This window comes from Grammomys surdaster, unplaced genomic scaffold (genome assembly GCF_004785775.1).
Source record: "Grammomys surdaster isolate TR1022 unplaced genomic scaffold, NIH_TR_1.0 126048, whole genome shotgun sequence".
NCBI classification, from domain to species: Eukaryota; Metazoa; Chordata; class Mammalia; order Rodentia; family Muridae; genus Grammomys; species Grammomys surdaster.
In genome coordinates this window covers 2545973-2562084 of record NW_021620860.1, presented here as the reverse complement: position 1 = coordinate 2562084, position 16112 = coordinate 2545973, and the positions used below count along the sequence as shown (strand labels likewise).

General features: G+C 44.3%; 1 protein-coding gene across 1 annotated transcript in view; it reads right to left on the bottom strand.

The window, feature by feature from the left end:
* The window catches only part of Kpnb1 (karyopherin subunit beta 1), a 28790-nt gene extending 14455 nt beyond the window's left edge, over positions 1–14335 (bottom strand). The window contains exons 1-9 of the mRNA XM_028755031.1: positions 13988–14335; positions 13833–13891; positions 11328–11510; positions 7644–7844; positions 6554–6706; positions 4779–4838; positions 4182–4271; positions 3116–3226; positions 1497–1598 (exon numbers count right to left, since the gene is read on the bottom strand). Of these exons, the coding sequence (XP_028610864.1) occupies positions 1497–1598; positions 3116–3226; positions 4182–4271; positions 4779–4838; positions 6554–6706; positions 7644–7844; positions 11328–11510; positions 13833–13891; positions 13988–14027 (999 nt within the window). The 5' untranslated portion in view covers positions 14028–14335. The remainder of the gene's footprint in view (positions 1–1496; positions 1599–3115; positions 3227–4181; positions 4272–4778; positions 4839–6553; positions 6707–7643; positions 7845–11327; positions 11511–13832; positions 13892–13987) is intronic.
* Between the last annotated feature and the right edge of the window lie 1777 nt (positions 14336–16112).

Genomic DNA, 16112 nt, shown 5'->3' with positions numbered 1-16112 from the left:
GTCAACTCATTCATCATGTACAATAAGAATTAAGAAACTCAGCTACCTAAGAATGCCCAGACTACTGGAGCGTAAGTGTAACAGTAGTTCTTAAGGGCCTGAGCAAAGAGGACTATCTTAGTTTGAGACTAACCAGGTGTACAAAGATCCTGTCTCAAGTCAACAGGAGTCGGGAATGGAGCTGTTGGTAGAGCGCTTGCAAAGCCCTGAAACTGGTTGTCAACAATACACAAAGCAGACATGTTTCAACACCCTTACAATCCCAGCACTGGCAGGGGGAAAAGGACCAAAAGCTCAAAGTCATCCTGCTGTATGCACCAAGTCTGAGATAAGCCTGTGGTGCACACAACCCTCAGAGAGAGAGAGAGAGAGAGAGAGAGAGAGAGAGAGAGAGAGAGAGAGAGAGAAAGGAAGGAAGGAAGGAAGGAAGGAAGGAAGGAAGGAAGGAAGGAAGGAAGGAGGGAGGGAAATAAATCTGTTCATAAGGAAAAAAAAGTATAGCAAATATGTTCACAGGTAAAGACATTAAAGGTGGGGCTAGAGAGATGGCATTGACTGCTCTTCCAGAGGTCCTGAGTTCAAATCCCAGCAACCACATGGTGGTTCACAACCATCTGTAATGGGATCTGATGCCCTCTTCTGGTGTGTCTGTAGACAGCAACAGTATACTCATATATACATAAAAAAAATAGTATATATATATATATATAATATATATATATATATATATATATATATATATATATAAAAAGACATTAAAGGTAAGCATTGCAGATGCTGAAGAGATGCACAGGGGTCAAGTCTTCACTATCCAGCTCCAGATCTGATGCCCCCTCCAGGCCTCCAAGCGTAAGTAACAGGCACACAAATGGTATACATACACAAAGAAGCAACAGATACAGACATTTAAAAAAAAAGAAAAGAATTAAAGCTATCAAACTTTGCCGGGCGGTGGTGGTGCACGCCTTTAATCCCAGCACTTGGGAGGGAGGTGGATTTCTGAGTTGGCCAGCCTGGTCTACAGAGTGAGTTCCAGGACAGCCAGGACTACACAGAGAAACCCTGTCTCGAAAAAACAAAACAACACTTAGCCATTGTAATGTGTAATAACTGATACTGAAGACTTTGGATTAGGTTCAGGGGTTCTTTTGATAGGAGATCTCACTAGGTAGCCAAGTGAATTTGAATTTCTGATCCTCCTACCTCCAGCTCCTGAGTGTTAGAATCACAGACACACACAACACACACCTCATTCTAGGTAGATGGCACTCAAGACCTAACCCCAGGGCTTCATACATGATGGCAAGCACTCTACCACTGAACTGAAATTTCTAGCCCTAACAGTATTTTTCATGGGTTAAGAGTCCTTTATTTAGATGTAAATGACCATGTCCAACTTCATCTGTTTTTAAAATCCCGAGCCATCCACATCAAGCCGCTGCCAATGTCATCCATGGAGGCTGTTCCACAAAGAACCAACCAGTCATGAGGCTTACCTGTTTAGTCAGTGTCTGTGTGAGGATGGGCACCAAGTACTGTAGTGCTCCCTTGGCGTAAAATTTGCTGGTGTGCTCCGGGGGCCGTCCTTGTTCTGCTGCCTAAGGAGAAACACAGAGTAAATCAGCTACAGTGAGTGCTGCAGACCTAAAATAAGAGCTTTAACAGTATATAAGGCAACGGGAATGGTCACTGTGGTATTTTGGAGCTGATGCCGATACCTGGGTCAACTTCAGTGAGTACTAAGTAGCATACATATGGGGAACTAAGCATTACATTCATGTATATTAAAGGACCATGTCTACTTTTAGAATTACATCCTTGGACTGGGAATGAAGCTCAGCTGCTACAGTACTTATCTTGTTATCTTGAATGTGCAAAGCCTGTGGTTTAATCTCAACACTGCATAAATCAGTGGGAGATGATCCACACTTGGGAGATGGGGGAAAGAATCAGAAATTCAGGGTTGGGCTGGAGAGATGGCTCAGCGGTTAAGAGCACTGACTGCTATTCCAGAGGTCCTGAGTTCAATTCCCAGCAACCACATGGTGACTCACAACCATCTGTAATGGGGTCTGATGTACTCTTCAGGTGTGTCTGAAGACAGCTATAGTGTACTCATGAATAAAAATAAACCTTTAAAAAAAAAAAAAAGAAAGAAAGAAATTCAGGGTCATCCCTGAATACTTTAAAAAAAATTAGTAACTTGACATCTAGTGCTAGAAAGATAACCCTTCAGATCCCATATAAAACTGTGTTGCCGACACAGTGGTGCACGCCTTTAAACAGCACTTGGCAAGCATTGGGATACACGAGGAAAAGGAGAGAGTATGTTTGTAGTCAGACCCTGTTTCAAAAACAAAAACCAACTAGCTGTGGTTTTCGAGTTCATAGATTCCTAGGCTTACTGGATACCAGCATCATCAACAAGCCCCAAGTTCTATGAAATAACTTCTCAAAAAAGCCAAGGTGGATAAGCACCTGAGGTTGCTCTGTAGTTTCTAAACACAAAAGAAATGTAAAATCACCAAGTCTGATATATAGTGTTCTTTTGGCTCATGAGATGAGTCTGCTCAAGGTTCCAAGTCAAAGATACCCTTTCCCCATATTTGACCTCATCTCCAGAGCTAGTAAGTTATCAATTACACATCCTGGTCCTGTACTAAGTTTCTTTTTTCTTTCTTTCTTTCTTTCTTTTTTTTGGTTTTTTGAGACAGGGTTTCTCTGTGTAGCCCTGGCTGTCCTGGAACTCACTCTGGAGACCAGGCTGGCCTCGAACTCAGAAATCCGCCTGTCTCTGCCTCCCAAGTGCTGGGATTAAAGGCGTGTTCCACCACCACCTGGCCCTGTACTAAGTTTCAAATAGGAAACAATTCCCTGCGCCACTTCAATCAACTGACAACCTGCTGCCCCCTTGTGTTCACAGTATGAATACCTGCAACAGGCAAAGGCATGAATTATCTCTTACTGAAGGTAGCTGGTTAGCAGAAAAACCAGTATCTCTACTCAGTCTCCCAGTCAGAAGAGAACCCCTCCAGAAGAGTGATTCCCACAAAGGAAATGTGTAAAGTCCTGACACAATAGCAGCTTTTCTCAGAGAGGCTTGCACCAGACTCACCTCTGAGGCCTCAATGGCCAAATCCATTTCCTCATCACAGACATTGGACCAGAACTCTATCCCTTGGAGAGCCACTTCATCGATGTCACTTTTCATTGCTTCAATCGTGATCTGAAAGGAAAAAAAGACACCACAGACACCACCAAGTAAGTACAAACTCAAGTCAGATATCCTTTTAACCAGACATTCAAGATTAAAAAATTACAATTTGTGGGCTCAGTGGTTAAGAGCACTGACTGCTCTTCAAGAGATCCTGAGTTCACTTCCCAGGAACTACATGGTGGCTCAAACCATCTGTAACGGGATTCGATTCCCTCTTGGATATCTGAAGAGAGTGACAGTATACTCATATACATTAAATGATTCTAAAAAAAAAATTAAAAATAAAGCAATTTGTCAAGTATAGTTGGGTACAAAAAACAAAAACTAGAAAAATAAAAATCCTTGCAAAATATCAATTAAAATATTAGAGGTGATTCGAGGCCAGCCTGGTCTACAGAGTGAGTTCCAGGACAGCCAGGGCTACACAGAGAAACCCTGTCTCGAAAAAACAAAAAACAAAACAAAACAAAACAAAATATTAGAGGTGAATGCATACCTCTAATTACATCAATCCTAGCTCTACTCAGTACTCAGGAGGCAGAAGCAGATGGATCTCTGAGTTCAAGGCTAGCCTAGACTACAGAGAGCTCCAGGGTTACAGAGGCCCTGTCTGGGGTGGTGGTGGTGGTTATACACATAACACCAAAGACAGTAGACATTTTCTTGGGATATAAGCTTAAATTACCATTCACGACGGGGCTCACACCTGTAATTCCAGCCCTAAAAAGGATTGCTGAGTCTGAGGCCATTCTAGACTACATAGTGAGCTTTAGAACAACTGGAACTATGGTGTGAAATACTGTTTCACAAGAATAAGCAACAATCCTTAACACCCATACTCAAGTAATTTTCTTGACTTCATAATATTAAGTTTTTTAAAACCTACAGAATTACAAAATACCAATTAAAAATAATGAGCCCAGCAACTAACTCAAATTAGTTCAAATTACATTAAAATACTTACTGCAAAAAGGGCAGGACCCATGTATGTCTCCATGTACTGGTAGTACAAGGACATTATCTTCACTAGATTCTGTAAAGCAGCTACTCTTACCTTTAAAGAACAGATTAAACAGTTAGTAAGAAATAAGCATTCTGCAAAAGTTGACTTAATGACTAAAGGCACCTCTGAGTAATGTTGTCACCTGACCCAAGTCAATCTGACCCCTTCATTTTCGCTATCTCTTCTTGTATATTTCAGTCTGTTCCCCCTCCATGTTCCAGTAAGAAACACCCACAATGGGGGTTAAACCTACTGGTGCTACCTAAACTTCCTTTCACTAACTTCCAGGGTCAAGTTTAGGTCACGGCAGTATTATTGCCTCCTTTCACTGTCTACAATGGAGAGAATCACTGGAACAACTCATGGCACTAAATCAGCAAAGGTGATCAAAACCTTCTCAACCTTTTAAGAGAGTAATAGTCTCTATTACATATGTTGTGGAAACTTTCATTAACAAGAGTACTCAAACTTTAATTCAATGATTCCCTAAATTTCCAACTGGGTGATAAGAGTGTTTCCTAAGAAGACAGAGATAATTTTAAATAGCAACAAACTTACCCTTGTATCTGGACACTGTGTGGCCTCACAGACTACTTGCATGATAAAGTGCCGTTCAGACTGCAGAAGAGATAAAGAACATTAAGAATACATTAACTCCACGTAGGAAGGTTTCAAGACTCTACAAGGAAGGCCGCAGAGAAGACAGGAAGACATAGGTTGTCACAAGGTTTAAACAATAGCTAGTGAAAATAAGAAAAAAAAAAAAACCCAAAACACTACATACATATAGGAAAACGACTTTCCTTATATGTAAATGTTAAGATTGGCAGGGCATGGGTGTGTGTGTGTGTGTGTGTGTGTGTGTGTGTGTGTGTGTAGAGGTAGAAAGAAAGTAAGTCTCTGAGTTTCGGGCTAGCACGTTCTAGAAGGAGTTCTAAGTCAGCTAGGGATACAGAGAGTGAGCTCTGTCCCTCAAAATAAAAAATTTGAAAATATTCACATTTGCTTTCACAGACAAAATTTCTTTGTGAAATGACAAATTCACATCAAGCATGGTAAAGGACGAACAGTGAACTGAACTTCACTGTTAGCCTTCCTAAACCATCTATGACCTCAAAGGAAAACTCCATTTCTGAACCAATTATAGTTTGCTCTGAATCTGGGCATGGTGGCATAGACCTTTAATCCCAGCACTGAGAGCCTGTCTCATACAAACCAAAGGGGGGGAGGGGATAAACCACACACACACAAATGAGTTTGCTGTGGTATCCTAGATCTCACAACCCAAAGGCCAAGAAATGACAAAAACTGAGCCAAGGTGTCAACAAACATAAATCCAAAAATATTTTCAGACCATATGGCTCAGTAATTCCACTTCTGAGTACAGGGTAAAATGAACTGAAATCAGCTTTCAAAACACATCCACACGCTCACTTTCACAACCGTACTGGTCACAGTACTCAAAAGGTGGAAGCAGCCCAAAATGGATTGCTTGATATACAACATGCAGTACATACACATAAAACATTTATCATTACTGCCTAGCTTTACAAAGAAAATTATTGCCAGGCAGTGGTGGCACACGCCTTTAATCCCAGCTCTTGGGAGGCAGAGGCAGGCGGATTTCTGAGTTCAAGGCCAGCCTGGTCTACAGAGTGAGTTCCAGGACAGCCAGGGCTACACAGAGAAACCCTGTCTGGAAAAACAAAACAAACAAACAAATAAAAACAAAGAAAACTATCATGTATGAATGACTTTTGAAGATACCATGCTAAGTTAAAAAGTCAAGTATAGACTGGTAGGGTGTCTCAGTGGGTAGAGGTACTTAGTGTACACAACTGACAACTTGAGCCCAACCCTGGAATGCATGTAGAGAGGAGAGAACAGATTGTCTGTCCCGACTGCTATGTGCACCACTGCCCACATGCCACGAACATACACAAAACATTGTAATAACTCAAAAGTTTAAAAGATCAAATGAGGCCTCGTTCCATTTCTGTATTTATGAGGTATCCAGAGTAATCAAATTCACAGAAACAGAAAGTAGAACAGTGGGTGCTAGCGGCTGGAGATTGGAGAAATGGGAAGTTACCCACTAGGTATAAAGTTTGCTAGTTGAAACACTGATGAATGCTTCTATAGTAAACTGAATTAACCAACCTAACACAGTAAAAAAGGCCACCATGGCTAATCTGCTATTTTATCAAGTCATGGATGTAAAGAAACCTCACTAGATTGGAGATGAAAGCATTCTGATCTTAAGGACAAAACCCAATGCTCCAAGTCTTTCATTTCTCATATGCTAAACAGGTTATGATGTCAGAGAAACATACCTCTTTGTCAAAGTTTGCTTTGGTGAACTCCAGTGAGTTCAGGAGTGCATTGGTGGCAGCCAGCTTCACATTGTTACTAGGCTCTTCCTTCCTCATCCCCTGTATTATGGCAGTCAGGATCTCATTGGATTTGTCCTGTAGCTGCTCTGGGTCCTAAAACAAGCAGAGAAAAGTAACAGCCCAGCAACATGCTGCTGGCGAACAGCTGTCCTTCCAATGATAACATCTACTGAAGTGCGTCTACCACTAAATGACAGTTTCATTTGGGATAGTTCTGTAAAGCACCTGCAAAATACCCCCAGAATGGTACAAAACAAAACAAACCAAACTCATCAGCCCGTATCTCTGGACACAGAGAAGCAGCAGTCTGGTGGTTTTTACCACCTGTGCCAAAAATAAAGTTTTAGAACAGCCAAGGACCTGCATTGAATGACTAAGGACATCTAAGTTCAGGTCAAATGTTATAGGCTGTGTAGTAAGTCAGTGCTGACCAGAGAACAAGAGTAAACCTCACCATCAATAGTCCAAGGAGGGCCATACCTAAGACTTCTGTGGTTCAGTGACTAACGCTGTAGTTATTCTGGACTAACACTGGAGGTGAGAAACCTCCTAACCTCCAGACAGTAAATAAAAAGGCATGGGAATATTCGTGGCACACCACCCCCACACTCCTCAAGAACCCTGAGCCAGCCAGCAGTTGAGAAATGGAAGGAGAAAGCTCAGGAGTTCAAGGTCAGCCTGGAATACAAGAAGACTGTCTCAAAACAATATCAAAATATCTCTTACTGACTTCCACTGAGTTTGTTCTTTTTCTTTTGTGCTGGAGACCATATGAAAAGGTCTCATGAATACTAGGACTCTACCTTAGCTATACCCCAACTCAGCCCCATTCTGAGTTACTGGCCCTCAAGTTCCTTACTCCAGAACATGACTAGTAATTTAAGAATAAACATCCAAAGTAAGTATTCTTGTCTTTAAAGTACTACAGCAGCTTGGTGTTTCTCTCTTCTGATAGAGAACCCCAGTACTACATATGTGACAGCTAAAAGAATCAAAGCATATAAATTAGAAATAGTGGGCAAATACTTACTATATCTTGGCAAATGTAACCAATAGCTTCCAATGTGGACTCTTTCATGTGCTCTGTGCTGTTGGGGTTTGTGACATTGGCTACCAGCTGAGGAATTAGTTCTGGCCACTGGCTTACTGGGATCTCTGCACAAGCAATACCAGCCACACACTGTGAGGCTGAACTAGGCCGGTAAGTTTCTGTGCCCAAAGTCTGCAAAACCTGGAGATGGGGGTTTGGAGGAGAGGGGAAATGACACAGAATATCATTTTGCAACATTCTTTGAGTATACTTCACCCACCACCAACTACTTTTTTAACATGTATCTGATTTTTGTTCTCCTCACCCCACAAAAAGACTACTTAAGTATCACCACCAGTCTCCAGAACCTTTAGGCAAAACCATTCCTTGCTTCCAGCCAAAATAGACTTCTTCCCAATTCATCTCACATCAAAACTCAACACATGTCAGAAAGAAGTAGTCCTGAAGAGCAAGGCAGGAAAGATGAAGGCAAAACATATTTTCTAGCCTCGTCTGTAGTAAGACAGCAAGGTGAGGCTGTGGGATGTGCAGCTATGGAGCACCAGGTGAATGCAATCCCTAGTACGTTAATCTAATCTGAATCAAGAAAGCGAGTCTCTCACCAACATACTTCCTTCCTTCCAGTTCATTACAACCTAGTACTGACTTATGTAAAAGAGCTTGGGTTTTAGTGACACCATCATGACACCAAAATCTAAGACTCAACCATTATATAACCCGAACTCTCAGAGGACTACTTCTGTATGCCTAGGAACCAAAATAGTGTTCTTAGCCATCACCAAGAAGTAGTCAGTGATGCCAAATGGAAATCTGCCACTAAGTATGCCTCATTGGAAATGCAGCATTTACACAGGGTAATCGCACAGATTTGGATAAAGGAGGAAGCCACCACATGCACAGGGTTAACCATTACCATGATCAGCTAATTCAGACCATGAACTCACTAAGAATCATGAGTTCACTCAAAGGCAAACAGTTCCTGGCATGAACACAAGACCAAAAAAAAAAAAAAAAAATCTGCTAGATATTCAGGACAGTTCTGCTGACTAGGTCAGGTGACTTAGTGCTCTGTGGTATAGCTATTAGCTAGTATGAATGCTCTCTTATGTGGCATATCATCTTTGTCAGCCTCCACCCAATTTTTTTTTTTTTTTTTTGGTTTTTTCGAGACAGGGTTGCTCTGTGTAGTTCTAGCTGTCCTGGAACTCACTCTGTAGACCAGGTTGGCCTCGAACTCAGAAATCCGCCTGCCTCTGCCTCCCAAGAGCTGGGATTAAAGGCGTGCGCCACCACTGCCTGTCAATCTTAAATAAAAGTTTTGCTTTCTAGGAACAGTAGAGCTAAAATGGTTGTCAATAAACACTGTATGTCAAATGCATACAGTGGTAGACACCCTGAATCCCACTGCTCAGCACTCAGAAGGCTGAAGCAGGAACAAAACAAAACACGGGAGTCCACGGCCAGCCTAGGCTACACAGTGAGCTCCTTTCTGAAAACCACAAAGGAAAAAGGAAGTAAGTTCTCTAAAACTTCAGGAGGTGAACAGGGTTAACCTAACCAGACTAAGTCTCAACCCAGTGTGCAGATACCGAGCACCAGGGAGGGAAAGTAAGAGAACTATCCCATGTGGTAGAAGCCAGCCTGGGAACAGTGTGAGATCTCCAGCTCCAAAAGATTAAAACCAACAAAAAAGAGAAAAAATATATTTATGTCCAACAACCAAGAGGAGGCGGGAATTACAATATTATACTTGGCTGGAAAGATAGCTTAGCCAATAAAAGCGCACGCGTCATTTGCAGAGAACTCAAACATCAAGCAGCTCACAACTACCTGTAACTCCAGCTCCAGGGGGATGGAGCCCACCTCTGTCCTCCACAGGCACCTGCACTGAAGTGCACACGTGCACACACCCACACACAAGTAATTAAAAATAACTCAATAGCTAGACACATCGGCACACCTTTAATCCAGCACTAGAGAAACAGAAGCAGGTTAATCTCTGTGGGTTTGAGGCCAGCCTGGTCAACAGAGTGTGAATTTAGCTATAGTGAGACCCTGTCTAAAATAACACTTCAGAAAAGTGTCATTTATAACAAGATACAATTTGAACAAAAATACCTTTATATACTCCAAGAAGAGTCAAAATAACTTGTTTTCCTAACTTGTGTGTCAACTGATAGGCAGTAGACAGTATGACTGGAAAAGGGAGGAGGGTCACTGCTAGAGAAGCATCTGCCTCAAAGGACACTAATTTACCTAAAAGTAGAATCTAAATCCAGTAATTATGATGCCCATAATCTTGACTTGCCTAAATACAAACATAAAAATTCCTCTTATTTGCACCTTAATACCCCGAACAAATTATGACTGCAACTATTTAATTTATCCAGTTTCCTTTGGCCCCTATCCATAAAGACCACTAAGTAACTTTATTACTTAAAAAAGAAAAAAAAAAGCCTATCTACATTTGACTTTTGTGCCTTCTAATTCAACAACAAAATCCCAAAAATGCCACAACACAAAACCAGCAAAGTACTCACAATGCTGAGAGCTCAAGAAAGTTTTCCATAATTTGCTTTTAAGTACATAAAAAGATAAGGTATGGTGGCACACATCCGGGACTCAGGAGGCAGAGACACTTAGATTGTGAGTTTGGGGCCGGCCTGGACTACAGTGAGACACAGACAAAAAAAGAAAAAAAAGCTCTTTGTTTGACTCAAAATTATTTAATTATCTCCCTGACTTTACCCATTATCATGTAAAAACCAGCAAACATAGGACCTGCCACCACTGAAGCAAAAAAGGAGCTGTTTGAGGGAGAGCTCAGCAGCATAACACCCCTGCTCTCCCAAAAGACCTCAGAGTTCAGTTCCCAGCTCCCTGTATGCTGCTCACAATGGCATATAACTCCAGCTCCAGAGGAACCAACACCCTCGTCTGGCTTCCAAAGTTGCTAAAACTTGCATAAGCACACATTTAAAAAAGCAGAAAGTATTTTTAAGATATCTCTGAAAATCCAGGCATGATGTCAAACACCTGGCCCCAGCAATGCAGAAAGGTAAGAGTTCACAGCTACCCTTTGATAAAATCAAGGATGGGTTGGGCTACTTAACCCCTTGTCACACACTCAAAAATACATCAGAGTGCAGTGTGGTGGCACACACCTATAATCTCAGCACTTCACAAGTAAAACAGGAAGACCACAATTTTGAGGCTAGCCTGAGCTACATGAGACTGTGTGGTAAATAAACCTCTCAGCTTCACTCTAAAGATCCCAAATACACTTTCTTCCACATGTCACTAAGGAGAGAACTTGAGGCTTGGTAGCTACTGGAAGGCTCTACCACTGAGCTAAATAGAACCAGTGAAATTTCTTAAGTGGCTATGATATGCAGCACAAAAATCTGTATTTCTTTAATTTTATCAAGAGATTCAACTAAAGTTTCCCAAGCTGCTGCAGGCCACCTTAGCTAGCTGAACTCAATCTATCACACCAAACATCTATTGCCACACTGAGAGACTTTAATCAAAATAAATGTTTACATTCAGGTAAAGTTTAGGTCTCAGAAACCTATCACTGTCAAGCTCTATGTCATGCAAATGACCATGCCCAACAATGCGGTTCCTTAGAGCATATGACATCAAGGATGGATAGTCACTTACATAGTTCTTGACTTCCCGTCGAGCATTAGCATCAATAGCAAGCCACCTCTGCTGGTACTGTGCCTTGATATCTGGATCTTTCGATGTCAAAGAGTTCTTAATTTGTAGACCAGCTGCAACTCTGGCAACCTGACTGTTTCCTGGATTTGCCAGCACTCTGGACAGTTCCACGAGGAACGTGGGCTGTTGAGAAGATGCATTTGTAAGTGTATCAGCAATTTCCACTTGCTTGTAAAGCAATAAACTAGAGCAGCACACAAATTTTAGATCAAATCAAACTATCTCAGGAAACTGGGAAATCTCTCTTTGAAGATGGTACCTGCTTAGACTCAAAACTGAAGAGGTTTCCTTGGGTTCAAAAAGTTCAGGCCTGACTAGGCAACGTAAGCCACTTCTAGGACAAGTACTGTAAAAACCTCAGCTGCTATATGAGAAGAGACAGATTCTTCCTATCAAGAACATGTTTTGAGCATAAGTCTTATAAATAGCTCCCCAGAATTAAAGCCAAATTGACACCTCGTAATATGCTATCCTAGTGACAAGTTTCTCCAAGCGTCTACAAGAAATGTCCAGTACTGCAAAACTCCTGAATGAAAATACTTAAAAAGTATACTTTAGAAAAAAAATCTTGCCCAAAAATAACAATCAGGACAGCCCTCTAATCTCATAAGTCATCTTTTCTAACATATGTATTTACACACACACACACACACACAAAGTGTAACACAGATGTAAGACTTAGTCCTTGCCAGGCGTTGGTGGTGCACACCTTTAATCCCAGCACTTAGGAGGCAGAGGCAGGTGGATTTCTGAGTTCAAGGCCAGCCTGGTCTACAGAGAGAGTTTCAGGACAGCCAGGACTACACAGAGAAACCCTGTCTCAGAAAAAAAAAAAAAAAAACCTTAGGTCCTCTGCGCTTTAGTTCTAAATGTTCAGAAAAAAGGATTTGTAAGTCAGTGTTAACTAGTATTCAGAAATTGAGAGAACATGACAATATGAATGATGAGTTGTCAAGAAAAATCGTTTTCATTTAGTAGCAGGACATACCAGGGAGCCTATTATGTTTTAGACCTACTGTAAACTAACAATGACTCCTCCAAGAACCTATGTTTTAAATTCAGGTCCAATAGCTACTCATCTAAATAAAACTGAGCACGCTTTCCTCTTCCACACAGGGGCACACACACAGGTGGGGTGTTGGGGGGGAAATCTGTCCAACCAGAAAAGTTCAGGAGCCCAAAGTAGACACATTTCTTTAGTGTTAGTAAACGCTTCAAAATCAGGAGAGAATTCTCAATGTCAGCAAACTGTACAACCTCAGAAGATAATTCTCCAAGTTTTACTATGTGCCACTGACTGTTTGGAACATGTAAAAAGGCTTCTTGCAAACTAGCAAAATGAAAATCAAGAATATACTATGAGCAGAATTCTCAGTCTACACTAACAAGGAAATGCTTGAAAAGCTTAGTTAAAAGGTAAAAACGTTATACAAAGTCGCTTACCCCATCTACCAAAAAGAAAAGCAGTCCGTACAAATATAAGATTTGTCGTTCTTCGGATGTTACAATTTTGCCAAGATATGACAAAGGACTACATCTGGTTACAATGTGTTTTTGACTTTTTAAAACTTACTACCTTTAAGAAACTTTCAATACCTTCCATCCCTACCTTCCATTCCCCTTCCCCCTGAAAGGAGAGGAGAAACATTCTGGCAATAGGCTGCTTCAATAAGCCCACATTTTCCTATACAAGTCAGTCTTTTTTTTTTTTTTTCTTTTTAAAAATGTACTTCTTAAATGTGAAAATACGAAAAACGGGGTTACTTCTGTAGTTTCATCAGGGAATAGGCTCAATCTCAGAAATGAGCCTTAGCCTGAGATCCCTAAAGATGAGGTCTCTGATAATCCGAGTCCAAGCAGAATATATGTGCACACTTAGGCCAGGAATGGGATAATATCGCAAGAAAGAGAAAAAATTGTGGCAATGGGTTCAGAGGTGGTCGGGTGCCAGGCGTGGCCCTGAGCACACACCAAAGAAGCTAGAAAAGGGTAAGGCGCTGGGAAGTAGTTGCAGACAGCCTCAGAGCCCTGGGACAGGAAGGAGAAGCCGGCCGCAGCCAGTACAAGGCAGGCGGCAAGGCGCAGAGCTTCCACATGGCCCCTAGGCCCGGCTCCCCAACCCCCACCCTTGCTGAACACGCAGCGCCATGCAACCTAACTTCCCTTCCCTCCCTCTTTCTCCCTCCCGCTGCACCGCCGCCCTCAGGCCGCGTGGCGATTGGACAGAGATCACCCCGGCGCGCCTCGCCATTGGCCAGACGCAGGGCCCGGGGCGGGACACACCCACCGGCTTCCCGATGGCGGGGTTAGGTTGGGCCGGGCGGGGGGGAAGGGGGACGAGATGGGGCGGGGTGGGTTCCTGAGGCCTGGGCCTCCAGGAGGGCGGGAAGGCCCGCACGCAGGATGGGGACGCGGCGGGATGGGGCGCGGCGGGGCAGCACGCACCAGATTCTCCACAGCGGCACGCTCAAGGAACTTCTGCGCCGCTTCCAGCTCCAGCCGATCTGCCAGGAGAAATGGGGGAGAGGCACCGGGGTCAGAGGGGCCACCCCCTCCCCCACCCCAGTCACCTCAGCCCGACCCCCGGCCCCGAGTCCTACCCGGAGACACGGTCTTCTCGAGGATGGTTATTAGCTCCATGGCGGAGGTGACGGCGGCGGGGACTCCTCCCAAGACGACGGTCCGGCCTCTCGGGCGGCGGCTCCAACTGGGGATGGGGGTTGGGGGTCGGGTGGGAAGGGAGGGTGGGGTGGGGGGTGGGGGTCACCACAAGCCCATTCACCGGCTGCCTCTGGCCAGGCGCTCCGGCTCCCCTTCCTCCCCACTCTTCTTCCTTCCGCCCTCCTAATGTGCTAGGCGGCAGCAGCTGCTCCTCTGGCGGCGGGGGAGGGACCCCGGGGGCAGCTCAGAGCGCGGCTGGTGCTCAGGCGGCGGAGGGAGAAAGGAAGGGCGGCAGTAAGTGAGAGGCGGATCGCAGGGAGGGAGAGAGATTGAGGGAGGGAGGCGGAGGGATATTCTTGCCGGACCTCTCCGCGGCGGCACCGCGCTGCACAGCGATTGGTTACTGCCGGGGCCACGCGGACTCCTCAATTGGCCAGAAGGCTAGCGTTGAAGGGCCGCCGCGCGCCCATTGGCTTACAGGCTTCAAGGCCCGGTTTGCTGGGCGGGCAGCAGAATGAGGAGTGCTTATTGGACAAGGGGCGGGGCCCTGGGGTGGGGCAGGTAAGAGCGCGCCGCTGATTGGGCTGGCCTGGTAAAAGGCTTCGGGCTCAGACCGGCTATGCGCGGGGAGGAGGGTGGGCGGAAGGTAAGCCTCCGAGGGCGCCGGATTGGCTGGCATCCTGGACGTTGATAGGACGGGGCGCCGGGAGAACTGAGGAAGGGAGTTCGGGGTCGCCGCACGTAAAGGCGGGAGGCGCCCGAGCTCTTAAGAGTCTAGCGCAGAGCACGACGGGACGCCTCCGGGGTGGGGCGGAGCTGCGCGCGAGTGGCTCGGACTGCGCTCTACGGAGAGCGGTCACTGTCAGTGGTGGACGTGAAGTCAGGGTTTCGCGGGCCTCGGAGGGGGCGGGGAGGGGGACCGTTAAAATCCAGCGCCGCGCCCACAGGAAGCTGCTGTAATGGCGAGGTCGGCTTGCTGCCGGGCTCTGTGCGGAGCCGGACCGTAGGGACCACGTGGTTTACCTTCCAACGTGCGGATTTGGAAACTGAAGCCCAGAGAGCATGGAGCGTGTCCAAGGTCACACAGCCGATTACAGACTCGGTCAGAGCTGGGTTCAGGCGCGCCTAATTGCTCTCGGAGCCTCCGTGAAAGCCCTGTGCTGTTAAAAGTTTCGCGGAGGCGCATCCTTAGACCACTTAACAGTTAGCATAAATCTGTCGTGTTGAGAGTTAACTTACGTGTATGGAATTATATAAAGAACATGTGGCATCTCAGTATCCCGAAGCCTGAGCTACAGTCTGAGATCGTGTTTCAAGAAAAACAAAATAAAAATCTGGTGTATATAGTTGCTTGATATTACCTTCCCCTCATTTGAGTACCTGGGCTGCAAGTCACGGGGTTTAGGAGCATATGGGTCCAGGTAGCATGTAAATTGTATTATTTTTAACGAATAAAGGAATTGCCCTACACTATCCACACTTTGGAAACTTGGGAGGATTTAGTGTTCTCTCCAACACTTAGGACTTAGCCATCTACCTTGTCGGTGTTTTTTGTATCTTTTGCATGTAATGTATTTTTCCAATGGCTTCTTAAATAAATATAATATGTTCTGAATACTTTCACCTCTTAGCCTAACTGATTTTAAGAAAAATTTTTGTATAGTTTGCAAGCATGATTTTGATTTGTGTGTGGTTAGTTAGTTGGTTTCGGTTTTTTTTTTTTTCTTTCCGTGGGTGGGGGGGGTTCTCTGTGTAGCTCTAGCTGTCCTGGAAATCACTCTGTAGATCAGGCTGGCCTCAGCCTCTTCCTCCCCGGTACTCACTTCAGAATCAGAGATAGTTAAATCTCTGGAGTGCATCCTGGTCTACAGAGTGAGTTCCCAGACTGCTCAAAGAAACCCTGCCTCAAAAACAAAAAAGGGCATCTCCTGCAGCTCTGTCTGGGCTAGAACACACTACATTGACCCTGATGGCCTTGAACTCAGAGATCCACCTGCTTCTGCCTTCAGAGTCCTAGGATTAAAGGTATATGCCACCGAGATTGTCCAGGAAATGAGTTTTATT